At 48.5% G+C, this 26069-nt stretch overlaps 1 protein-coding gene across 1 annotated transcript in view; it reads left to right on the top strand.

Moving 5' to 3' along the window:
• Positions 1-25398, top strand: part of Podxl (podocalyxin like) — a 45738-nt gene extending 20340 nt beyond the window's left edge. The window contains exons 2-8 of the mRNA XM_052173398.1: positions 15126-15725; positions 17471-17691; positions 17974-18045; positions 19749-19896; positions 20118-20179; positions 20398-20565; positions 21628-25398. Coding sequence (XP_052029358.1) covers positions 15126-15725; positions 17471-17691; positions 17974-18045; positions 19749-19896; positions 20118-20179; positions 20398-20565; positions 21628-21825 — 1469 coding nt within the window. The 3' untranslated portion in view covers positions 21826-25398. The remainder of the gene's footprint in view (positions 1-15125; positions 15726-17470; positions 17692-17973; positions 18046-19748; positions 19897-20117; positions 20180-20397; positions 20566-21627) is intronic.
• Positions 25399-26069: the final 671 nt, after the last annotated feature.

Below are 26069 nucleotides of genomic sequence, written 5' to 3'. Positions count from 1 at the left end.
AGTCTGCAGTGGACCCTTCTAGATGCCTCAAGTCACCTAGATCAGCGATCTTTATGGTGCATCATTCACTGGGGTGGCAAGTCTGCCTGTTTGTTCTTTTTCCCTTTAGATTTATGTTATGTGCCTGCTTGTATGAGCACCCGTGCCCATGGAGGCTAGACCTGGAGTTATATAGATGGCTGTGAGGCTCCTTATGAGTGCTGGGAACTGAATCCAGGCCCATCACAAGGGCAACAAGAGTTCTTAACCACCAAGTCGTCTCCAGCCTGTGGTGGTTCTAGAGGGCTGACCATGCGACCATGCACTCACAGAGATTAAACTCTACAGTCTGTCTTTCTCTTTAGCCCACCCTGGGTTTCATGGTCCTCCATCATAGCCCCCTGTTCTCCCCTTTCCAGGTGGTCCTTCCCCTCCACTTTCCCTTCCAGCTTCTAAGCAACTGACCGCAGCTGGAGCAGAGGCACACGACTGATTCGGTTCATCTTACACTCAAGAATTGTGCTTTACTTTAACACCGAATGCTACCCAACAATCACGTCTCACTTGTCTAGTATGATGTTTCTGAAAGTGGTCCTCTGACCAGCAGCATCTGACTTTGGGAATCCAAGAAACCAGCAGGTTGTCACATGACAGTCTAGAGCTGGTGTTCCCATTGGAATTTTGCAAACCCGTCTGGAGTTTTGATGCTGTCTGGGACTTGAGAATCCTTCTCCTAGTAGGTTCTTGTTTGCTATTTTCAAAGGGATTTATCTATCTATCTATCTATCTATCTATCTATCTATCTATTTATACGAGTATGTACGTACTTATTTACTTATTTATTTAGAGACAGGGTTTCTCTGTGTACCTGTCCTGGAACTCACCCTGTAGATCAGTCTGACTTCAAACTCAGATCCTCCTGCCAATGCCTCCTGAGTGCTAAGATTAAAGGTGCACACCTCCATCACCCAGGGCAATTCTTACCCCTTCCCTCACCTCCTCCATAACCTCCCCATCACCTTCACTTCCTCAGCACCACCTGTAGCAGCAGCTGCTGCTGTCATTAGATAGAGGACCACCTAGAGAGCCCCGGATATGAACATTTGAACTGCCAGGTGTAAAATCTCCCCATCCCCAAACTACAAACGGGCACAGGTCTGCATCTGTCATCCTCTTCCCTTCCCATATCCAGGCACCAATGAACCCAGTATGAATCAGTAGAAGGAGACCAGTCACCAGTGCAAAAGATGATCCCTGCCCGAGTTGCCTCTTCCCACCTCCACCTAGAAGCTCCAGCTGTGCTCTCTCCATGGACTCCCTCATCAGGAGGCTTTGAACTGCCCTATGCCTCTGCACACCGCATGCTGAGCTTTCCAGCACCAGCCCCTACGCCCAGATGCCGCTAGGCTCATGGCTCGGCAGCTATTCTTGCCTGAAAAATAGATGGCGGAAACCCTTGGTGTCTCTGTTTCCCACTATAGGTAACGACTACCCAGAATGCAGTGTTGGCATCCCTGTAAAGTTATCGAGCAGGTGTTGTTTTTGCTTGCTGTTGGAGCGTGGTCTCTATGTAGCCTAAGTGGACCTTAACCCAGCCCTACTGTTGCAGCCTGCTGATACTGGCTGGAACACGGGGCGCTTGCTCTTTCAAATAAGATGTCATCTTAGTCTTTTACTTTTCAATGAATTTATGGGTGTAGATGTAAACACAAGACACCCATGTTCCTGGTTTGTAGTATTCAGGTACATGAATGCAATCGCATCTTATTACAGCCTTCATGGATAAACATTTATTCTTGTCTATATGGGGCCAATACAAAATCCAGAAAACCTTAGAGGTGTTTCTGGAACTCTTGGGGTAAGCATCGAGTGGTATGATCAAAAGTTGTTGAATCAAAAGTTGAGAGAGTTGCACATGCTTAGCCTTACTTGGTAACAGTGTACTATTTCGCAAAGTATGTGTGCAGATTTTCCCGTATCCGTAGTCTTTTAAAAAGTCTTGAGTGACCTCATCAGCACTACCATCATCCCTCGGAGCTGACTTGGTGCTACATTCCTCTGCACTCGTGTCAGACATGTAGTGGACAGTCATTCTGGGTGGCAAAGCAGGTTCCCTTTGCACCTGTCTTCTGACCTTTACTCCATATACTTGCCATTTACAAGCTTTGCTGATTAGGGGGATATGAAATCACAAACCCTCCTTTTATTTTGCATTTCCTTAGCTAGTGACATTTCTTGATGTTCGTGGCTTATATGTGCCATTTCTCTTTTTCTGTGAAATGTCTTGGGTTAATGGCTTTCTGCAGTAACAAAATAAGAAAAACAATGGAAGACATGTTTATTTCGGCTCATGGTTTCAGAGAGGTTCATGGTCACTTAGCTCTGTGAGTCTGAGCTGGTGGTGAGGCAGAGCTTCCGTGGTGGGGGAGAGGGGACTCGACAGGGCAAAGATGACACCCCTCCAAGGCACACCCTTGGTCATCTGCTGACCTACTTCATCTGGTGACCAAATATCCAGCACAAGCCTTTGGGGGACATTGTCACAATCAGCGTGCCCCGCAGCGTGTCTGTTTTCTCTCGGGTTTGCTTTTGCAGACTTTTGGGACCCTGTAAGGATTTGATCTTTGCTCAGTTACGGACCCCCACCCCCAGGTATCCATCCTGACACAGCATTGCTGTTTTCCAATGGCCCACAGCTGGCGTCCATCTTTTCGACTTGCTCTTTGTTTCTTGTCTTCTTCCTCACACACTCATCCTGGCATTACAAGATGTCCTGGACTCAGCTGTGCCGTCAGCGGTGGAAGTGCACACTGTTTCCCCAGGAGCTCTGGCCGGTACGTGCTCCTGGAGATGGCATTAGGCACAGTCTGGACCGAGGTCGTGTACGGCTGCTTTGTCAGACCTTCTAGGTGCTGCCATGGGGCAGAGCAAGAAGATGCAAAGCCATTTATATTCATCCACTTAGCTATGCATAGCATAAACCGAGCTGGTGAGCTGGCAGGATGGACCAGAGGGTAAGGCCTGGACTGACGGCCACTTCATTCCTGGAACCACACAGTGGAAGGAGAGACATGATTCCTGCAAGTTGTCTACTGACCTCCAAACTCATGCCCTGGCACTCCTTGCCACACAATGAATGAATGAATGAATGAATGAATGAATGAATGAATACAATAAACAAATGAATAAATGTGGTGTAAAAACTTGAGCTCATACTGACATCTCAGGACTCATGGACTCGTTTATCTTCTTTACTCCAATTCTCTTCCTTGTCTGCAACCAGTTGGCACGGTAGCATTTTGACTAAAATCTACAGAGAACTGTAGACTTTGTGGGGGGTTTATTTATTTATCATTTATTTATTGTTATACGTAAGTACACTGTAGCTGTCTTCAAACACACCAGAAAAGAGGGCGTCAGGTGTGTTTATTACAGATAAACTGTACAGATTACTGAGGTCTCATTACAGATAGTTGTGAGTCACCATGTGGTTGCTGGGATTTGAACTCAGGACCTTCAGAAGTACAGTCTGTGCTCTTAGCCACCGAGCCATTTTTCCAGCCAGGACTTGGTGTTTTTAAGTGGTAAAAGTGTGTTTCACCTGAAGGCACGGGTTATGAATTTCAAACATGTTTTACGTGTGAAGCTAGACGGAGCAGGTAATTAAACATAACACAGAAAGCTCAGACCTTACTGAAGAGGGAAGTTGTTCCCTACGCCACGCAGCGAGGCTGTCTGGTCTATCCGTCTAGAATGTGGCTAACTTTATTTTCGTAGACTTCATTGGTCCTGGGGTTTCCTCAGCATCTCATTTGGCTTAGTCTCACAATTCGCAGCAAGGAAGGTCACGCCTTCCAGCCAAGCATGGTTCTGCTTCTCTTTATCCGTCTCCACAGTGCTCCAGTTGCCCCAATAACCTCGCATGGCCCCACCCCTTCTTCAGCTCTCTACCACCCTGCTGGTCCCCAGCCCCACGGCTTTGCGTCTTTCATTGTATCACCTAGGTGGACTCACACACTGTTTAACCTTTGGCTTCTTTCATTTTGAAAAACACAGCCCATGTGCATGTGTGCGTGCACACGCACACACACACACACATACACACACACACACACACATGCATGTGCGCGCACTCGCGCACACGGCACACTCGCACACACATACACGAGTATTTTAAGCTGTTGGGTTGATGCATACCTGCAATCCTAGCACTCTGAATGTGAAGAAAGGGAGGTTATAGGGTTACAGAAAGCCTGGATTACACAGTGAGGCACTGTCTCCAAAAAGAAAAAAAAAAAAAAGAAAGATCAAGGGCTGGGTCAACGAGGTGGCTTGGTAGGGAAAGATGCTTGCTGTTGAGACTGGCGAGCTGAGTTCAGTCTCTGGAACCAACAGCAAGGAGAGCTCAGATTCTGAGAGTTGTCCTCCAACTCCACGTGTGCTATGTGGTGCACACATGCTCTCGCACATTCGTTTGCACACAAATAAGTAATAAAAATGTTTAAAAAACCAAAGGCCTATAGAAATAGCTCAGTGGTGGAGCGCTTGCTTAACATATTCATGTTCAATTGTCAGTCCTGCCAAAGATACTAAAATAAATGGCTAACCTGTTCTCCAAAGTGCTACCCTAATTTTGCAATTCTACTGTGATGGAGTTCACTCTTATCTTTTGATTTCGGCTGTTCTAGTAGATATGAAGGGGTGCCTCATAATTTTAATTTGGATTTGATTAAGGACTAAGGTGGAACATCTTATCTGTTTATTTTCTGTTGATATCTTTGGCAATTTTTTTTCTTTTTCTTTTGGAGGGATGGGGTCTCACTCTGTAGCCTGCATTGGCCTCAAAGTCCCAGCAGTCTCCTGCCTCAGCTTCCTGAGTGGTGGGATCATAGGTATGGCCCTGTTGCCACGGTTTGATTGTTCGGGACGCCTCTCCCTCCACGGGGGTTGGCTGGTCTTACATTCAGTAAGCATGGTGGGAAAAGACAGCTCTGTTTTCCCCAAAGCACCCAGCCAGTCTTTCCCAGTTTCTGCACGCCAAAAGTTTATTTGGAGACATTATTTGTTCAGGTTAGGAACGTTTTCCTCTATTCCTAGTTCATTTGCATACTGTTACCCCACCCTTCCTCCTCCTCCTTCTGTAATAAGAGCGGTTTGAGTGGGCTGGAGAGATGGCTCAGTGGTTAAGAGCACTGACTGCGCTTCCAGAGGTCCTGAGTTCAATTCCCAGCAACCACATGGTGGCTCACAACCATCTGTAGTAGGATCTGATGCCCTCTTCTGGAGTGTCTGAAGACAGCAACAGTGTAATCATACAAATTAAATAAATAAATAAGAGGGCTCGGAAGCGCCCACTCAGTGGTTAAGAGCCCTTGCTGCAGAGGACCTGAGTGCAGTTCCCACCCACATCAGGCCGCTCACAAAGCCTGCTCCAGGGCGTCTGATGCCCTCTTCTGGACTCGGCACCTGCATTTATATGTGTATATGCTTGCAAACATGTGCACATAAAACTTCAAAAATAAATTGCGGGTAAGATGATTATAGTTTTTTTTTTATTTTGTTAGTATGGTGATTTATATTTCACTTTGTTTTTAAACTCTGAGCTATGCATGAGAAATCCCATTTGGTCATTGAGTGCTGCCCTTTGGCTAATCCATGGGCACTGAGATACCATCCCATAACTGTTGAAGCGGCGATCATGACAAAGGCAGATGAACTCGGTGAGGCTGCGTAGAAAGGCGAGCTCCTTGAAAAGCCCCTGCTTACATAAGAGTGGGCAGCCACTTTGGAAAATAGTCTGGCAGTTTATCAAGATGCTAAATACAGAGTTTCCATACAGCTTGGCATTTCTACTCTTAGAGAAATAGAAACATACATCCCACATAAAATGGTACACCCAAATGTTCCTAGAAACATTGTTCACAGGAGGTTGATGGTCAACACAGCCCAGAATGAAGGAAGAAAATACAGTAGAACCATCTGGTGAGATACAATATAACAGAGCTAAGGAATAAAGAACAGGATGATCTGCAGAGGACTGGATAGAGAACAGCTTGAAAGTAAGACAGGGGAGCCACATCCCAGAACATGCCCTGAAGAGGCAGCTCTGTGAACGGTAGATGAGTGGCTGTCATAGGCCTTTTCTCTATATCTTAAGTGTAAAAGGTGTGGTGGTCCAGCAGGCTTGGGTTTAAATTCTGCTGTTGCTATGGAGACCTTTAGTTCACTAGAGGCTGGGGTGTACTCCAGAAATGCCCGTTTGTCTCCCTGCATGGCTGCAGTTCCTTAGCAATAACAATGGTATGTTACATTTAGATTTATAGCATGCCTGGTGCCCACAGAGACCAGAATAGATCATCGGATCCCCCAGAACTGATGTTACAGAGGGATGTGAGCCACCTTGTGGGGCCTGGGAATCAAATCCAGGTCCTCTGCAAGAGCAGCCTCTGCTCTAATCTGCTGAGCATCTCTCTAGCGCCTGTAGTGTTTTGCTTTGTTTTTGTCCTTTGCTCCTAGGAGTCTGCCTTTTTCAACTTACCCAGCTCATGCCATTGTTAAGGCCCTGCTGGCATTGTGGGGCAGGGGTGGGGCCTTCTCTGATGTTCTGATTAAGCCCCACTCAGGAAACTGTGGATTGGGGGTGTGGCTTTCCAGCATCTCTTCCTCTTCCTAGATGGTAGCTAGGCTCAGTCCTGGAGAGTCCTTGTAGCACCATCATTATGTAGTTCCAGTTACTCAGGAGAAGGCAGGAATATGGTAGATTTGAGGCTAGCCTGGGCTACATAGTGAGAAGCCCCTCACCCCATCAAACAAAACTATTCTGTGTGCTTGGCATTGCTGTTGAATTTTAGTTTCAGTTTCATTGATTTTTATCATTACTAGTTCATTCCATTGTGTAGTTTTCATGTTTAAATCGCAGGCCTGGATTCCACTCATGGCAACACAACATTCAAAGAATTTACTCAGTCCTAAAGAAAGGCCAGGATAATGGCAGTGCAGGACCATCCTCAGCATGCTTGGTCTACCTACTACATGGTGGGTTCCCCTAAGCCCAAGCCTGATGCTTCTGAGGATGGACTGTTCTTCATCTTCCCCTAGTTGGATGCCCAGGTCTAGCCTGCTTCTAGAATGATGTCAGGCTGATCTCCCCCCCCCCCCACCCCACCCCAGGCGCAGAGTGCTACCAGATCCTAGCTATTAGGGGAGAGCTTATCGGAGAGCTGGAAGAGAACTTCCAGTGGCCAAAGCTTTCCCTAGTGCTTTTCATACTCTTACCCTCTGAGCCCTGTGAACAGCTTCACAGGCAGTAGCTAAAGGGTTAGAGCCTGTGCTTTAGAAGGAGCAGGAAAAGAGAGAGAACCCAGCATTCATGGGCACTGAGGGACAAGGCTATGGCTGCACTAGTAGGATGTGGCTGGGATGGGGCTGCCGGTCTGACTCCATTGGTCCCCAGGGCTTGTGTGTGTCAGTTCTTTCGCCATCACCTCATGGCTGCTCCAAGGGCTTGTGACCATGTGGCTAAAGCACATACGTTCTAGATGTGTATGTGTCCCCTGTACACACTGCGTTTCCAGTAGCAGCAGCCTCCATCAGATGCCTTCCTCAGAGCTGTGAGATGCAGGGGCCATGCCTGCTGTGAGCACAGTATGGAACTCAGAGCTCATGGGATGCGCCCTTTGCCATCGACTCTGCATGCTACTGAATAATAAAGCAAGGGGAGGATGGATGGGACCCAAGGGATTCCCCACCAGGCCCAGTCCTAAAAGTTAATGTAGAGTGTCCCCAGAGACCACAGTTCTCAGAAATGAATCTGGTTTCTAGCACTCACAGACTTAGTGGTGTGAAATGGCGGTGGTGGGCCAGTGGCTTTCCTAGGTTACCTCACAGGAGGATGTCACACTGTTTCTGACCTACCTAAAGCACGCGGTGTTGACACCAGTGACAGCCCTGCTTCCTACTTGCTGTTGCTAGCTAGCTTTGATTTAGCTTCTCCTGTGTTATATGGCTTGGGTCCCACTGCCTAGGGAATGGTGCTGCCCACAATGGCCTGAATCTTCCTGCATCAAGACAATATTGCTCTCAGTTGAGGCTTTCTTACAGGGTTCTAGGTTGTGGCAAGTCGATATTTCAAACAAGCTGTTACAGGTTTGATGGAATATGGGAGAATAGAATAGGAGATTGTTATCCCAGAATGATATGTTCCAGTCTTTACCACAAACATTATGAATATGACCCAAGGCATACACAGTCATTGAAAGTACAGTCAGGTTACTGTGAAATCGAACTGGTGTTATTGTATTTTTTTTTTATTTGCCTGATATAATTGTCACCTTTAAGGCTTACTGCCTCAGTCTGCTAACCTATGCCTAATCCTGGAGGCTTCTAGCTTCCATATAATCTAATCTAGGCTTACAGTGTTTTCAGTCTCTGAGACCTATTGCTGAAGAAGATTGCCCCTTTCTAGTTCTGTCTTAATCTATGTCTAGTTTTTTCTCTTTCTCTGCAACCTCTCTCTGTACAACTCTCCCAGTAGAACTGCCTTCTCCCCCCCCCTCCCTCTCTGCACTGCTCTCTCAAGTAGTTTCCCTTTCTTTCTCTTCTCATGAGAGTAGGGCGTATCCTATTCCATCAAATCTTTGTCTGATTCATGTCTTTGCACCTCAATTAGACATCACTTTCAAAAATGACTCCTTCTTTCTACAAACTAACTTTACCTTCCTTGTATGGGATTAAGGGTGTGCACTAAGGGCTGAGCCACACCACAACTAGAAACATTTTTTTTTTCAGTAAATAATACAATCACAGGGTTCAGAGTGTGATCAAATATCCTGCAACATACTGGAGTAAGGCAGACTCTAAACTAGTGGACCCAGGAGTAGAGTGTTTGCTTGGTATCCATGAGGATTTGGGTTGGGACTTCAGTTTCCCCTCCCTTGAAAAGCCTACAGGCACACAAGGAAAAAAGTCGCATGTTGATGAGTCAGAGAGTGACACAGCTATTAGTCAAGGAGTGCCAGGAACTGAGGAAGAAGCAAAGGAAGAGGAAAATGTGGGACCGCCAGCTTCCCACCTCAGGAGCTGGGGACAGCACTGTCATGCTCCTATGAAACCACCTTTAGGAAAGGAATCTGTGCTCCACTGAGGGACTTGTCTGTGGGAGCACTGACTCCTGGGAACTGGATAAGTGGTAGTGTCCTCCAACATCATTCAACATGGCTCTCACAATTTCAGAATACATGACGCCAGGGCTGGAGAGATGGCTCAGAGGTTAAGAGCACTGGCTGCTCTTCCAGAGGTCCTGAGTTCAATTCCCAGCAACCGCTTAGTGGCTCACAACCATCTGTAATGGGATCCAATGCCCCCTTTTGGTGTGACTGAAGACAATTACAGTGTACCTATAAATAAATAATAAATAAATCTTTAAAAACAAATAATACATGATGCTTAGCCACTACTCTAAATCCCCTTTGGCCAGATTGTGCTGATTGCCAAACTGGTCTTCCTGCCTAGAACTTAGAATTGCATATATCTTTTCCCCTGGAAGTTCTACTCCGCTCCGTCTCTACACTCACTCACCACCAGCTGGAATCAGTGTGTGATTAACATGTCTGGCTAAGGAGGGAGATGCACAGTAAAACTCTACACTGTGCTGACAGTGCTCTCTGTTCTATGAAATCCAAACCACCACCAGTTATAAAATGCACAATTAACCAGGCATGGCTCAGGCTTGGAATCCTGGAGAAGGGTCACCATGAGTTACCAGCTGGTTTGGGCTGCAGAGTAAAACTCTGCCTCTCAGAAATAAATGTTGAAAATAGAAAGTAAGAAAAAGAAAGAATTGCTGTTTTTATAAACCATTAAAAAAAAAAAACAAACAACAAAACAACTCTGAAAGCACGACGACCAACAGATATTTAGAACATGTGTTGATTAGAGAGACAATGAGATCTTCATCTTAGAACATGTGGCAAGCATTGCTGAAAACCTTGTCAGGAGTTGTGTTATCTGAGCTAAGGGAACAGAGTTAGAGTGCACGTGGACAGGGCACACACCATAGGTGTTCCTCACTGCCTGCATTTGGTGCTGGGGGTCAAACTGTTACTTTAAAACAGGCTTTGCTTATGGTGTGTTTGTATGCATGTTTGTTTGTGTGTGTGTGTGTGTGTGTGTGTGTGTGTGTACAACCTCAGGGGTAGTTCCTTACCTTGCAGACTCTCCCACCTCCCATCTCACTATAAGAATGCCGTGATTACAGATAAATGCTACTGAATCCAGCTTTCCCTGGATTCTAGAAATCCAAAGTCAGGTCCTTACACCCGCATGCCGTCTCTAGCCCACTTAGACCGATACTCTTGACCAACACTAGCATCTTTCTCCAAGACTTTGGGTTTCTTCTTGCACCGCTATTCTTGGGCATTCTGCAATGTAATCATCCGTTCAGTTTTGTCTTTCTATAACAAGGTAGCCAAGCCTGAGTACCTTGAGCCAGCATGTGGAGGGCCAGGTCTCTGACTGAGTACCTATATTGATACATTTATGGTGACGCAAAAGTTATTTTTGTGTTTTGAGAGCTGGTATTTTGGGGGGTCCTAAGTGAAATAGAATTTACCAGCTAGAAACGTGGCTGACTCTACTGACAAGGGAATGCCATCAGAGATGGAGGCTTATGAGTAGTTTGGTTCATTTGCTTGTATCCCCACATCAAGGTCCATTTCTATTACTAGAGGCCTAGTGAGGTGATCAGTTAAACTAACCTGGGATTTGGCAACCCGCAGGGACAGTCTATTGTTTTTCATCCTTCTCGGCCTTCCAGCTGCCAAAGGGAAGTTCCTTTGATCTTAGAAGACGACCGAGGTTTCTGTTCAGCGCTGGCTGGGGCTTCATGGGATGGGTTTGGTCTTCTCTCATGTTAGATGGTTTTCTTTCTTTCTTTTTTAAGATTTATTTATTTATTTATTTATTTATTTATTTATTTATTTATTTATTATGTGTAAGTACACTGTAGCTGTCTTCAGACACTTCAGAAGAGGGCACCAGACCTCGTTATGGATGGTTGTGAGCCATCATGTGGTTGTTGGGATTTGAACTCAGAACCTTTGGAAGAGCAGTCAGTGCTCTTAACCACTGAGCCATCTCTCCAGCCCTTTAGATGGTTTTCATTGGGAAGTCACTGAGGCCTTCAAGGGGTATATGGCAGTATCAGGGACATTTTTCGTTGCTAGAGTTGGAGGTAGATATGTGTGTCTGTTACTTATATCTAGTGGACAGAGGCCAGAGATGTTGCTAGCAATCTAATGCACAGGGCAACTGCCTATGACAGAGAAGATTCCAGTTCAAAATGTCTGCAGCTCCAGATTGAGAAGCTGTTTTCCGCTGTCCACCATCATAAGAACCCTGTCTTAGTCACTGTTCTATTGTTGTGAGGAGACACCGTGTCCATGGCAGCTCTTCTCCCCACCACACACACACACACACACACACACACACACACACACACACACACACACAGGGTTTCTCTGTGTAGCTTTGGCTGTCCTAGAATGCACTATATACACGGAGCTCAAACTCAGAGATCTCCTGCCTCTGCCTCCTGAGTGCTGCAATTAAAGGCATATTCTACCTACCACCCAGCTGGTCATGGTAACTCTTATAAAAAGAAAGCACTTAATGGAGAGCTTTCCTGTGGTTTCAGAGGTTAGTCCACTGCATGGCAGAGAGACATACAGACATACAGATGTGGTGCTACAACAGTAGCCGAGAACTACATCCTGACCCAAAAGTAGAGATAGATAGATAGATAGATAGATAGATAGATAGATAGATAGATAGATAGATAGATAGACAGATAGACAGGCAGACAGACAGACAGACAGACAGACAGACAGACAGGCAGGTAGAGGCAGAGACAGACACACAGACAGGCAGGCAGACAGATAAAGATAAGCAGGCAGACACAGACAGGAACTGGCAGGAGCTTTTAAGCCCTAAAGCCCACCCTCAGTGACACACTTCCTCTAACAAGTCCACCCGTAATGAGGCCAGACCTCCTAATTCTTCTCAAATAGTGTCACTCCTTGATGACTAAGTCTTCAAATATGTGAGTCTATGGGGGTCATTCTCATTCAAATCACCACAGAGTTACTGTCTGGCTCTGGATCTCTTAAATTCCACCGATGCTGACACCTCCTTAGCCATATCAGGATGACAAGAAATTATGATGCTATCAGTTGGGAAATCCCCCGTCAAAGTATGGCACCTGGAGGGTGGGAAGATGTGTTTCAGTGGCTAGAGCACTGGCCAGGCAAACATGAGGATCTGATGTTCAATCCCCACAACCTTGCTTATAATTCAGGGCTGGGGTGGGGGAGCCGCCCACCTGCCTCTTCACCCACCTCTCAAGGTGCACTGGCCAGCCTGGCCTAACCGGTGATTTCCAGGCCAGTGAGAGACCTGGTCCCAAAAGAGAAGGTGGATGGCTCCTGAGGAACCATGCCCAAGGTTGTCAGTTTCCACGTGTACTCACATATACTGCACACACCAACATACATGTACATGCAGATACATGATCACATGTACATGCCAACTCCCCCCCCACCCCCCGCCCCTGCAACGCAGCTCTGGATTTGTTTGTGTGGCAGGAGAGAGTTGGGACAGGGTCTCAAGTGGTCCAAACCCCCTGAACTCATTGTGCAGCGGGACAAGAGATATGCGCCACTACATCTGGGTAGATTGATTTCTTTTTTTGGAACATGACATTCTATTGTGTGTGCCCTTCAGGCATGTAGAGCAGTCAGTCCCACAAGTGCCACTTCATGAACCAGAATACTGCCCCCTTTATAGACTCTTGGCTGCCTTTGGCTCCCATAGGGCTCGGTGGTACCACACTGTATGAGAGACTGGGATCTTGCCTATTGATGGAGGAAACGCCCCCTCTTCAGGCTGTGGTTCGATGCCCAGCAGAGCACTGGCTGCTCACTAGCGTCACTGTTTGCCCTTGAACACAGCCTCCTACTGCTGCCTTTATGATTTCTTCCCTTCCCAGCTCGATGTGTATCCCATGCGACTGACGCCTGCCTGTGGATCCAAGAAATACTGGGCAAACTAATACACACACAGCATTTTCAGTCCACCTCTCATGGGGTGAGAGGTTGTCCACACAGAAACGTAGCTGGCCACGGCACCCCTTCCCCATACAACCTTCCTTCTGCTGAAGGAGAAAACCAGGAATCACCAACAGCCTCTCACAGTCTCTGATTTTCCTCCTTCCCCACACTGGCTTAATCAAAATGCAGCCCTGAATCCAACCTCCGCTTGTCTCTAGTGTCTAGCTCTTCACCTCCAGCCACCAGCCCTTCTCCTGGGTGACCGATAGACACCTTACTGGTCCTGTCTGTAGGCTTTCTCCCTTTAGATCATAAAGATCTACAAAGGTGAAAGCATGGGGCTCTTGTCCTGTGCAATAGCACTTTCTCCCTTACATGTAAAGAAGATTAAAGGCCCTATTTTGGCCTCTGAATTTAGGTATCATTTGATCTAGGAGATATATATATATATATATATGTCTCCTCCATAAATAGGCAAGATCCCAGTCTCATGTGTGTGTATGACCCTTAATGCATATATATTTATATATATTTATAATATGGATATATCACACATATGCATATATATGCATTATGTAATTTTCTGATTTTGAGATGGGGGTCTCACTCCGTCTCGCTGGCTTTTCTGGAACTATGTAGACCAGCCTGGCCTGGAGTTCTTGGAGATCCGCCTGCTTTTACCTCCCAAGGCCTGGGATTACAGGACTGCCTCAGCACACCTGGGCTAGGATATACTTTTAAGAGAACCCCGTTCTATTCTCAGAACTGTTCAGTTTGGATGGCTCACTCTCGGAGGCCTGCAGTCTCCACTGCCCCGCCCCCTAACCCTCCCCTCCCCCCCAGCTCCATGCAGACATCCATGACTTTCTTTAGTCCTTTACCCCGGACTTGAGACCTTCACATTCTGTCCTGTTTTTCTCTGTTGGAGATACTTCTTGTTCACACAGCATTCCTCTTAGCCTAATGGTCATTAGGGAGCTGCTGCTAATGGGTTAAAGTGATGAATTTGTGTGTCAAGTTGACAAGGGCTGAGTTATGTTGGTTACTTTTAACTGCCAACTTGATACAACCTGGAACCGTCTGGGAAGAGAGTATTAATGGAGTAATTAATTATCTAGATCAAGTTGGCCTGGTGGGCATGTCTGTGGAAGAGTGTCCTGATTGTTAACTGATGTAGGAAGACCCGGCCCACTGTGGCATCCTCCTGCAGGCTGGGGAGGCCAACAGCGTCAGAGAGCAGAGGCAAACAACCAAACAGGGACCCCATGGCCGCTCTCCGTGCTTATGACTGGATTTGATGCTTTTTACGTTATTTTAACTTCCTGACACAATGGGCCAGGACCCCTCCTATGTCCATAACTAACCCGGTCTTATCCACGGAGTTGCTTTTGGTCAAGGTGACTTATCACAGCAAGAGACGCGGGACAGCTGCCTCTCCCGCCCCCCACCCCCACCCTTCTCTTCCAGTATTCATTCTTCCTGAAGTTACCTGAGTCTGTTATTCAGTTGTCCTGTGTTTGTGGCATCTCCCTGGGGTTGTAAGTTCTGGATCTTGTTCCGCATAAGTCACCACACGTCCTGTCTTGTAGCAATGCCCTCAGTCCACATTCTTTTAACCCAATAAAAAGCCTCCCTTCCTTGACCAGATTCCCCACTTAGGTTAAGTCTCCAAGCTAAAGCCAGCCCGAGCACATGGCTTTTCCCTAGCACTGTCCACAGAGGGTCCTTGTGAACTGCGGTCTGTCATCCCTTGTCCCTGTTGGCTCTATCATCCCTGGAAAGGCTAAGTGGCTCTTGTCAGTACTTGCTGTAATGTTTTGGAAGGGTGGGGCATCTGGGAGCTAGGGGTGGGTGTGTGGTGGGGGAAGGATACAGCACCCCATGGCAGACTTGAAGAGGCTGTGTAACTGTAGACTCAGGAAGGATGCGGGCTTCAGCGGGGCAAATGGCGGATGGTTGGGAGGCTAATGCCCTGGGCATGAGCTAGAGAAGTCCACACTTTGGCTAACACCTGGTTTGATTCTGTGTTGATTTTATCAACAGGAAATGAGACTAGCACATCTGTTATCAAATCTAGCACTGTCCAGAGCCACCAAGGCACCTCGGTAGCGACAACGAATACAGCACCAACAAAACTCACAACTGATAGCCCAGTGACAACTACATTTTCTGCAGCCCAGCTGAGCAACCCTACATCATCCAAAACCTCAGTCCAACCTTCGACGACTATTCCGACCTCCAGGGACGATCAAAGCAGTGGCGGTCCGACTACAACGTCCAGTGGCTCCGAACAGGACAAGACTAAAACCAGCTCCCCCAGTAGCACTGCGGCCACTAGTAGCAGTGGACAGACGATTTCCTCTGGAAGCAAGAGTGGGGACGGTCTTACCACAGCCCCACCAACCACTTTGGGGCTAACCAATCACGTCTCTTCTCAGACTACTGACATTACTACCTCCTCAAAGCTTCCTTCTACTCCCACAACGGACAGCACAGAAAGCCCTCACCAGCCTGTGGCTTCTTCTTCACAGAGCACAGAGAGCCATCCTGGGGGACAGCACACCCCTACTGCTGTTCCCAGCAGCCCTGGCTCCGTGTCTAGCACTGACAACTCTACACTGTCATGGAAGCCTGCTACACACCGTAAGTCACTCTCTGGCATTTTTGGTTTTGCTTTTCTTCCTTCCTTTCCTTTCTTTCCTTTTTTGTCTTTTTTTCTCTTTTGGTTTTTGGAGACAGGGTTTCCTCTATGTAGCCCTGGCTGTCCTGGAACTCATTCTGTAGACCAAGATTGGCCTTGAACTCAGAGATCTAATTTCCTCTGCCTCCTGAGTGCTGGGATTAAAGGTGTGCAGCGCCTTCTCAGGTTGCTTTTGTTTTTCTTAAGAAATAAGGCCGGGAGAAATGGCTCAGCTGGTAAGAGCACTGGCTGCTCCTAACAGAGGACCTAGGTCCACGTCTCAACAGACACATGGTGATTGATAACCATTTGTAATCATCTGCCTCCCTCTTCTGGCTGACTTAGGCACTGCACACATTTGGTTCATAGACAAAAAAATAAATAAAAATAAAAAATAAAATAAAATAAAAAACACATGCAGGTAAAACCTGTGTGTGTGTGTGTGTGTGTGTGTGTGTGTGAGAGAGAGAGAGAGAGAGAGAGAGAGAGAGAGAGAGAGAGAGAGAGAGAGAGAGAGACTTGGCAGTGCATTTTCTCAGACTGTCACTCAGTTGGAAGATATACTGAGTTTTAACCCTTCTACATGCCTTCATGTAGCCTGGGAGGGGGTCTAGCCTTGGACACCCCCCCCTCTTTTAGCAGTGCTAGAGGCTAGTAGTGCATAGACTCAACCAAGCCAGAATCTATGTCCAGGCTCGTGCCACAGGGGGTGACAGCAGGGTGTTAGAGAATTCTAAAACTGCGTCTCAGACTTGCTTGGTAGCAACCCACTTTAAGAAATACACTTTGAAATAAGTAAAAATAAACACACTAAAGGTCAGTGTGTGGCCCTTGCTGCTAAGCCTGATAACCTGAGTTGGACCCCAGGGACCCATATAGTAGGGCAGGAGGGTGGCTGACCCCAGCGGGCTTTCGTTCTTCCTTTCAGGACGTGTGGTATGTTATGCATACTGCTGTCTTCTGGGCCCCTCCTCTCTCCCTTCTTCCCTCCCTCCATTTGTCCCTCCATTCCTTCTTGTGTCCCTCCCTCCCTTCCTTTTCTGAGACTGGCTGGCCTGGAAGGAACTCACTATGTAGACCAGCCTGGTTTTAAACTCACAGAGATCTGCCTGCCTTAGCCTCCCAGATGTTGGGATTAAGGCCGTGCACCATCACACCGAGTCTTAGTTCTGTTTCTACTTACTTAGGTTTTAAAGTGCCAGTCTTGACTGGGTGCTTAAATCAGTGTTAGGATCTATGGCCGGCTCCGGAGCCTTGGTTTCTGAGCATTAATTAGCCTATGCCCTGGGAGACAGGGCCACACCCTGTAGCCGATGCACAGACTCAGAGTGGTCTGGTCAAATCCTCTGCTCTTCCGGTCATGCCCTGTGACCTCGGGCAAGTCACCGAGCTTCGTTTTCCCTGTTGATGAGCAGGGGCTGCCCTAAAGGAGCGAGTATCTTTGAAGCACAGAGCACAACCTCTCCTACGAAGCATGCCCAGTGTGTTAGCCATGGCTCGCCTGTCCACAGGCCCCACCTGTGCCTCAGAGAGGTAACTGCAGCAGCGTTTCTCTGTACCGTGGCCCAGGACCCCACTTCTTCATTGCTGCCTCTTTTTCCTCTTCAGAGCTACTGGTTTCAGCTTGTGAGAATCATGAAGCCAGAAAAGACCATGCTCCCTCAGCAGGCACAGCTGGTCTCCTCAGCCTTTGCTTTGTCTGTTACAGAATCACTGGGCACCTCTGAGGCCACTCAGCCCATCACCAGCCAGGTGCCAGCCGTCACTACATTGCCTGTCTCCACAACGCTGCAGCCTACAGGGTCTCCAATGGGAACTGAGGTCGTGCCTACGACTGAAGGGTCCACGCACCCCGACTCTAATTGGACTCCCGTGGTCCCTCAAGGCCCCAGCACACCCTCTCCCATCTGGACCTTTAAGAACTATATGGTAATTCTAGCAGAGGATGGCATGTGAAATCCGAGACTCAGGGGAAGGCCTTTCCCTTAGCCTTCTCAGGGCCCCTGGCCGGGCACTTTAAGGAAAAGTTGTCTGTTTCCGGTTCCCTCTGTTCTTACCCAGGCTTCTGAAACAGCTGGGCAGCTGGACTCCCGTCTCTGAAATTGACTATCTATGCCTGAGCCCTTCCCCTGTGCAGTCCACCCTCACCAAGGGGAGATTCCAAGATCAGGTGACTTTGTGCCTAAACCTTCATCTTTTGGCCTCTTCCAGTTAAAATGCGATCCTCCCATACTGCCAGACGAGGAACTCCTCATTCTGAACTTCACAAGAGGCAACCTTTGCGTGAGTAGACATGCCCGAGCCCCAGTTCACCCTACGTCCCACCCCTTCTGTGAGCTCCTCAAAGGGAGTAGCCTTTTGCCATCCATCCACACTTCAGACTTCTCTAAGTCAGGCAGCGCCCACGGGCGAGGGCATGCGCAGAGCATGCTCAGAGCACCCGTAGTGCACGTGCAGCCCCCTCGGCTTTTACTGCTTTAGTTGGTATGGTTGCGGTTTGGTGGCTCTGTGTGTGTGTGTGTGTGTGTGTGTGTGTGTGTGTAGTATTGGTGAGGTTTGGCAAGTTGTGTGGCTTCGGCCTCTAGTTCCAGCTATTTAGGATGTTGAGGCAGGAGGACTGAAGTTTATCTAAGTCATGCCTTGGCTGAGATTTTCTCTTTAAAAATAGCGTGAGTGCTACAGAAAGCGTTTGACTCGGTCCCCAGTTCACTCTCCAGGGCCTCAGAAAAGTTACGTTCTGAGCAGTCACCCTCTGTCCTGATAGTGGAGTCACAGTTTCTGGTCCCCTGCCTAGATCTATATAAGAGGGAATAGAAATGTATACAGCTCTGTTCTCACCACAGTTTTCTGGCACCAAGGCCTTGGTGGGCCTGCACAACACATAGTCATTGACCTCTCCTGGGTGCAGGAGGTGGCTGATTCGTTGCTGCCCCCTACTGGCCACTTCCATTTTTGTAGTCACTTCTGGGATCAAGACTAGAAGAGGGCTTGGTTTCTCTCTAGGTTGGAGACCTCGGGCTCTGCTATTATTTTCTTCTAGGGGTTTTATTTTGCTGTAACTTACTGAGTGAACCACAAAAGCCTGAGCTCGGGCATCAGAGGTTTAGCGGAAGCAATGATGTTCTGGGATTGAGCTTTGGCAAGAAGGCAGAAATTACATTTAAATTGCCCTCAAGATGATGTTTAGGTTGAAGCCCATTGGTTATGTATTGTTAGTGGGAAGCATCCTTCCCTTTTCTAGAAAAGGGAAATGGAAAGTGCTGGATCCACTCCTGGTGGTGGAGTAAAGTGCTTCTAGGCTGAAGCACATGGGAAGTGTAGGGGCGGCATGTGGGAGGCCTAAAGGATGCTGGGGTCAAGAGCTTGTGTTTTCAGTCTCAGCCCCTCATCCAAAATCAAGGAGGGAAACATCAGAGAGTGATCCCTGAACTGGCAGTGCCGAGGAAAAGCCAATAGCTTACACCTCAGCCTCAGCCCTAAAGCCCTGTTTCTGTCTTCTTTGGGCTTAGGACTGTGTGAGTAACCCTGTGGCCATCCCTAGAAGTCCCTCCCAACCATTCAGCGTACCTCACTTTCCTTCTCAGCCAGAGGTGGCAACAAGAGGCTGGAGAATGGCGGGTTTCAGTTCCTGGATTGCCTCTCTCCCCTGGCAGTGGAGGAGTGTTGAGCCCTGTTTTATCCCACTCCCAGATGAGGCACATAATACAGCCTCAGGGACCTTGCAGGGAGGAAAGGGGAAGCCTGGGGGTCAGGGTATGTGTGTGTGTGTGTGTGTGTGTGTGTGTGTGTGTGTGACATGCAGACAGGATGCCCAGGGCTGCGAGGATGGGAAAAGAACTCGGAACAAGATTGAGAGGATAAGGACCAGCCTGCGAGAAAAATACAAAACATGATCCCCGGTGATGTAGGAGCAGGCGTGGGGCAGCCTCACAAGCCTGAGCTGTCGCGGCAGAGCCTGGGAATCACCTGTGCTCCCTGTACACTAGGAAGGGAGCCCTCCGGATGAAAGACTCGTGGAACTGCTGTGTTACTCAGTCAAAGCCTCCTTCAAGCCAGCTGAGGATTCGTGTGTTCTCCAGTTGGCCCCTATCCTAAAGGACCAGGCAGTGGCAGTGAAGAGAATCATTATTGAGAGTGAGTGGAGGGTGAGGGGACCCGGTGTGGGCAGGAGTGCCACAGAAGGATGGTTGGGGGTGGAGGCGCCCGAGAATATACAAGCCAGCAAGCATCGAGGAGACCCGAGGGACTGGGATAGATAGATACAGGACCTCGTCCTCTTTGGTACCCACTCTACTCCTGCCATTTCGCTCTGGGCTGAACCCTGGAGGCCTCATCAGTCTCTGTCTCTCCCACAGCGAAACTTTCTCCTAAGACCGTGTATGAACTGCTGAAGGACAGATGGGATGACCTGACAGAGGTAAGAAACTTTGCCCTGCACTGTCCTAAGCCCAGCATCCTCTGGCTAGGAGGTCCTTTGATAGTATAAGCATGCAGGAGAGGCACATCCGCGTGGACATGACGGGTGGTAGGATAGGGGCAGCAGAAGGGCCACACATAAGAGCTCCGGTTTGACTGGAGTGGAGACGAGAGGCCTGGACTCTGTTTTCTGCCACTTAAGTTCTGTGTCTCGGCCAGGCCGGAGTCAGTAACATGAAGCTGGGGAAGGAAGGCCCTCCAGAGGCCAACGAGGATCGCTTCAGCCTGCCCCTCATCATCACCATTGTCTGCATGGCGTCCTTCCTGCTCCTCGTGGCTGCCCTCTACGGCTGCTGTCACCAGCGGATCTCCCAGAGGAAGGACCAGGTGGGTATTTTCTTACTCTAGGTAGCCCAGTCGCCCAGTGCACCTGTCACTCGGCCCCTCCGCAGGAGTGGGCCTGGACCCTTGGAACAGGCTCTTGTCCCCACCGTCAAGCTAGCTTGTCTCTAACACCGGAGACTCGGCGTGGAAGCGAGAGCCGAAACACGGGGCTTAAGCCCTGGCTCTGTCCGTGTCTGTCAGTCAGTTGTAAGTCTACAGCCTTGCCATCTGCATATAGTGGGGATGGCACCTTGCAGAGCTGTTCTGAGATTTAGGGATATGATCACTAAATATACCAAATATCATATGTGGCCTTAGGCAAGTGCTCCTCTAACCACAGCTTCTTCCACCGGACTTACTAGAACCACATCTTCTCTGGTGTGATGGCGTACATCTGTAATCGCAGCACTTGGGAAGCTGAGGCAGGGGGATTGCAAGTTTGAGGTCAGCCTGGGCTACACAGCAGGACCCTGTCTCATCTTTACAGTGCCATTCTGTTGTGGGTTTCCACCCTAACTGCAAACTACTGAGAGCATTAAGACACTTCTCACCCCTAGGGACCTTATCCACTGACTGGGGCATGAGGGACGGCAGTGTGTATCCAGAGCCGGACCTCAGAGCACAAACCACCCTGCACATCCATAAGGTCCACCCTGTTCACCTTGACCACTGAAAAGTCAAGCTGGTCTGAAGGAGCCTTTTTTTTTTGTCTTCTCTGTTATTTATTTATTATGGAATGATGTAGAAAAATGGGTTTTATGGGGAGGGGGGATGGAGAAGAGAAAAAGAACTTGAAGAAAAAATGCCTTCAGAAATCTCTCTCCATGATGTCACAGACAGCCACTGGAATGAGGGTAGAGAGCAGCTGGCAGTTTTAGGATACGGGGGAGTACTCATGAGATGGCCAGGCTTGTAGCCAGGGTGGTCTGTGCCCCACCAAGTGAACCGCCGGAATTTAATCTAGCCAACTTGAGGTCCCTGGGTTGAATGGGGAAATATGTTTCATATTAAAGCTCACGGCACTCCGAAATTGCCTTCTTCCCGGTGTTATTGTCCCCTCTTTAGCAACGACTCACAGAGGAGCTGCAGACAGTAGAGAATGGTTACCATGACAACCCAACCTTGGAAGTGATGGAGACTCCTTCTGAGATGCAGGAGAAGAAGGTGGTCAACCTTAATGGGGAGCTGGGGGACAGTTGGATCGTCCCCCTGGACAACTTGACCAAGGATGACCTAGACGAGGAGGAAGACACACACCTCTGATCAGCCTGTCAGCCACCCCATCTGCACTGCAGCGCTCCAGACCACCCAACGTGCCATTTGGACAGGGGGCAGTGTCCCACCTGACGACAGAAAGACTGGGGAGGGAGAATGGACCCAGGGTTGTCTCCCTCCTCCCAATCCCCACAGGGCCTTAATTTTGCCTTTCAAGTTCAACCAAGTCACAGTCTGTCTAGTTCCCTCACGTAAAATGACCTACTGACCTACTTGTGCCTGAGCACAGAGCCACGGGAAGGCAAGAAGATGGCGAACGACATGTGAGAGGCTCCGGAGCTCCTCTAGGAACAGCACCCTCTCATCTCCTAAGATGACCAAGGCCTTAAGAGGTCAGGTGACTTGCGCAGGGCCACACAGCCATTTGGTGACAAAGGTTGTTTCCCTCAGTCTGCTTCATAGCATCAAGACACACTACTGTGTTCATCTGTGCTCATTCCCCAAGACACCAGACACTTGCAGGAGGGCAGGCTGGAAAGAGAACCAAGCCTCTAAGGTCTCAAGGACAGGTCCCAAATTCCCATCTCCTAGAATATGGCCTCTGTTAGCTTGGATCCTGCCTCCCTTGAGTCAGTCTTTGGTCCCATTGTTTCCCGGGCATGGCTTTGAACCTCTTGTTCTATATTCTGATTTCTTTGCCTTTGCTTAGTGGGATTGGGACCTAACTCACAGGCCTCAGTATCTAATGGAGTCTGCCTCAGGGGTGGGTGGGCAGGCAGAGAGAAAGGAAGCTTACATTCAGATAGCGTCCTCCCTCCCGGCAGCTGATTCTGTGCTGACACTGGCCTATCATTCAAGACGCTCCCTAGAACACACTCCTCAAAATCTCCTCTGGGCTTCGGCTCCCACTAGAAACAAATCTGCAGTGGCTACTGAAAGCAAGATGTTCCTTTTTCATCATGACTCCTCAAAACCTAGTGTCACAGAGCAGTTGTCTAGGGACAGACATGTCCCGGGGTCCCAACTGGTCCCTGATTGGCAAATGTGTCTCAGCAGACAATCGATCTAACCTACCAGGCATTATTGTTCTACAGGAAGCTCAGGGACTTTTCAAGTTACTGAGAACTTGGGTTGGTGTGTTGTGGTGGTGTGTGTGTGTGTGTGTGTGTTTGTTTAATTCATCTCCTTACTGCCAAAGGCCAAAGCTCAGATCCTGGAGGCTGTTAGCTAATTCCGTCAGTTTGTACCCTCCTTTGCTGTGGAGAAAGGCCCAGAATGTGCAGTTTTGAGATCCCTTTGCCTACTCTCCCAGCATGGAGCCAGGCTTTTGTTTCCGTGTTCTTAGTAGCATTCCAGCTCTCCCATTTCCGATGGCATCTCAGGGAAACATAAAACCATGCCTCGTACCTAGCACAGGGTCTTTACAGGGTCAGCAGTGTCAAGCAGTCATGTACAAGGCTGCTGAGGGCCAGCATCGTGATGTCTCATCTGGTTTTCTGAAGAAGGGGTGAGGGGACCCTGTGAGGAGCTTTGAACATGGTCCCTGGTTTGTATTGTTCTTGGGCATAAGTTCTCATGACTGTCTGGTTTGGAGCAGCTTAATTTAAAAGGGGAGTTGGGGGTACAGACAGGTGTCCTCTGCCCAATTCCATCTTTACAGCTGTCACTCTGAGATACAGGCTGGGGAGAAAAGGCTGACATAAGTCAGGGAAGGCTCTCAGTGAGTTTCACAAGAGCTTGAAAAAATGCTAACAAGAACTTGCAAGCACCTTGGGCTGCTTCTCTCAGATTTGTAGGGAAGGGCGGGGCGCAGTGCCAACTGGGGGTGGGGCGGAAGAATTAGGCCTGTTTGTTCCCTGCATTAGGCGCTGTCACCCAGGGGGCTCTGTTCTGTCATGGCCTGAGAGGCAGGCAGGATTTCTCCTTTGCTACAGTCAGTGGGGCAAGGCCATCTGACAGACAGCAAATGCTCTTTCTGCAAACTGGTCACAGATTTCAACCCTGCAGCCTGTCAGATATGACTATAATATTAGACAACAGAAACTATGTCTGGGCTGGAGGAATAGCCACAGCCCTACCTAGGCTGTGCTACCTGGCCCAGCGTCCCTTCCTGTGTAGCCTTTAATACAGCTTGAGAATCTGATACTTGGCCTTCCCTTGCTCTTACTGCTGGGACATCTGTTCAACAGGTCTTGCTGCTAGTACCTATAAAAGTCGTCTTCCTGTGTTTATTACTGGGTTTTTAGAGCTGTCTGTTAATTCAGAGTCTTAGGCCCAGTCTGAGACAAGGAAGGGGGTTGGGGGGGGGGGTGACTTTAGAACCAGCTGTACCAAAGAGAAATCTGAGCTCTTCATCTCAGTGGAAAATGGTTTTCCCCAGCTGCAAACCCCAAGGGCCTGATGGCTGTGACTGTGCTAATCAGCTGAGCATGTGGCACTGGGCAGTCTGCCTGCAGAACAGGCTCTAGAGTCACCTAGGACACTCATGATTCCTATCTTCCCTGACAGAGAAAGCCAGCAGGTGGTTGAGTTTTATTGGGTTTTTGGTTTGTTTGTTTTGTTTTGTTTTGTTACTTTTTGGGTAATACACTGATGAAACTTTAAAGAGCAAGTTGAAGTTGACAAGATCGATGCATGTTTTTGACAATGTAAATACAAGAGCCACATGTTTATTTACCCTGTACTACTTTCAGAAGAAAAATTTGATAGCTAAGCCTCCCTCCCCACTTCTGAACAAGAATGTAAGTGTTTTTAGTAGAAATGACTTTTTTAAAAATGAAGAACACAAGACGGGCTGGTAACAGACATATCTGCCTTGTAGATAGGGGATTTAAATTTTTTAAAAACTAGCCTTGCTCCTCCCCAGCCAGGTCTCAGTCCTGCTGCAGTTCAGGCTGGAGGTGAGAATGGTCTGTGACGGTCACAGGGAAGTTTTGGAGACTTTCTGCAGGAAAGCACGTCTGAAGCCACAAAGACTCTCCCCGGGGACAGAGACAAGATGAAGACATGCATCCCAGACTGCCCGCCCTGTGCTGCATGTTTCTCAAGAACAGGGGATGCAGGACTGCAACTTCGAGGTACAAGGTTAATACAGGATACCGCCAGTCCTTCGTCACAACAACCCCGAGGGCTGGGAGGACACAAGGGACACAAAGGACCGTGCACTGGGCTCTGGAGCCACATGGTCCAAGGTGTAAATAAACATTCTGGGGGCTTGGTTTTTGTTTGTTTAGTTTTTCCTGTCAGGAAATAATTTTGAAAACTCCCTGAGGAACGTCCAGTGGAACTAGGATCAAAGGGAGTGGCACAGATGAAGGCAGGGAGGGGCGGGTGCTGTCAAGCAGCCTTTGTCACTGTCAGGTTGTCAGGTGTCGTCTGATGCTTCCCTAGGGTCTGCGGAGAACCCACCACTGGCCGGGATGGCTGGTTCATGGGGCCTTTCTGTTTCTTTGTGAATGTTAACCAGCTGCCCAGGAGATTGGGGGAGTGTATGTCGTAGTGGACAGGGGTCTAAAATACACTGGAATTTATTGAGAGATTATAGTTAACTATTGCATTTTCTTATAAAGTATATTTTCGAAAATTGTACACTGTCAATTAAAATGCTTTTGTGTAAGCTGGTTCAGGTCCTAGTGTTTTGCTCTGGCTTAAAATTCTTCATCCACGCTCCTGAGGGCATCAGCTTTTTCTTGGGTCTCACTTGGGCAGCACCCCCTGCATTCCACCTGTAGAGGGGGAAAGAGGAGATGCTGGAAGGAGTGGCAGACACACAGTGTGTGTGTGTGTGTGTGTGTGTGTGTGTGTGTTCAGCTCCTTACTGCCAAAGGCCAAAGCTCAGATCCCGGAGGCTGTTAGCTAATCCCGTCGGTTTGCACCCTGCTTTGCCGTGGAGAGGCCCTTCCATCCTTCCATGGAGGAAGCCTGAGTGCTCCCTCCCTCCATGGGCACTGATGACAGATTTGTCACCATCTAACGTCCCTCTACTTCTGCTTGGAGTGTAATGACTGAGTGACCACCACCAAAGAGAGATGCCGTGCCAGCTGGGTGTGAGAATGCCACCAAGAGATAAAAACCAGCACACTAGAGACCAGCTCTGTGCTACACGAGGAGGTCTTGTCTTCTCACACAGAGAAGGGTGGAGCTGATGGGCGTGACCATGATGTATCTCTTGGCCACATTACCAACAGCTACATTGTCTCAGGGCAAGCAAACCCTAGATGCCAGCTTGAAGTAGGGAAAGGTGTCCCTGCAGATCTGGTTCATCTCTGCCTCCACCTCAGCAGTCATAGGAC

Source organism: Apodemus sylvaticus, chromosome 2 (genome assembly GCF_947179515.1).
Source record: "Apodemus sylvaticus chromosome 2, mApoSyl1.1, whole genome shotgun sequence".
Taxonomy (NCBI): domain Eukaryota; kingdom Metazoa; phylum Chordata; class Mammalia; order Rodentia; family Muridae; genus Apodemus; species Apodemus sylvaticus.
This window is presented reverse-complemented; position numbering and strand designations above follow the sequence as displayed.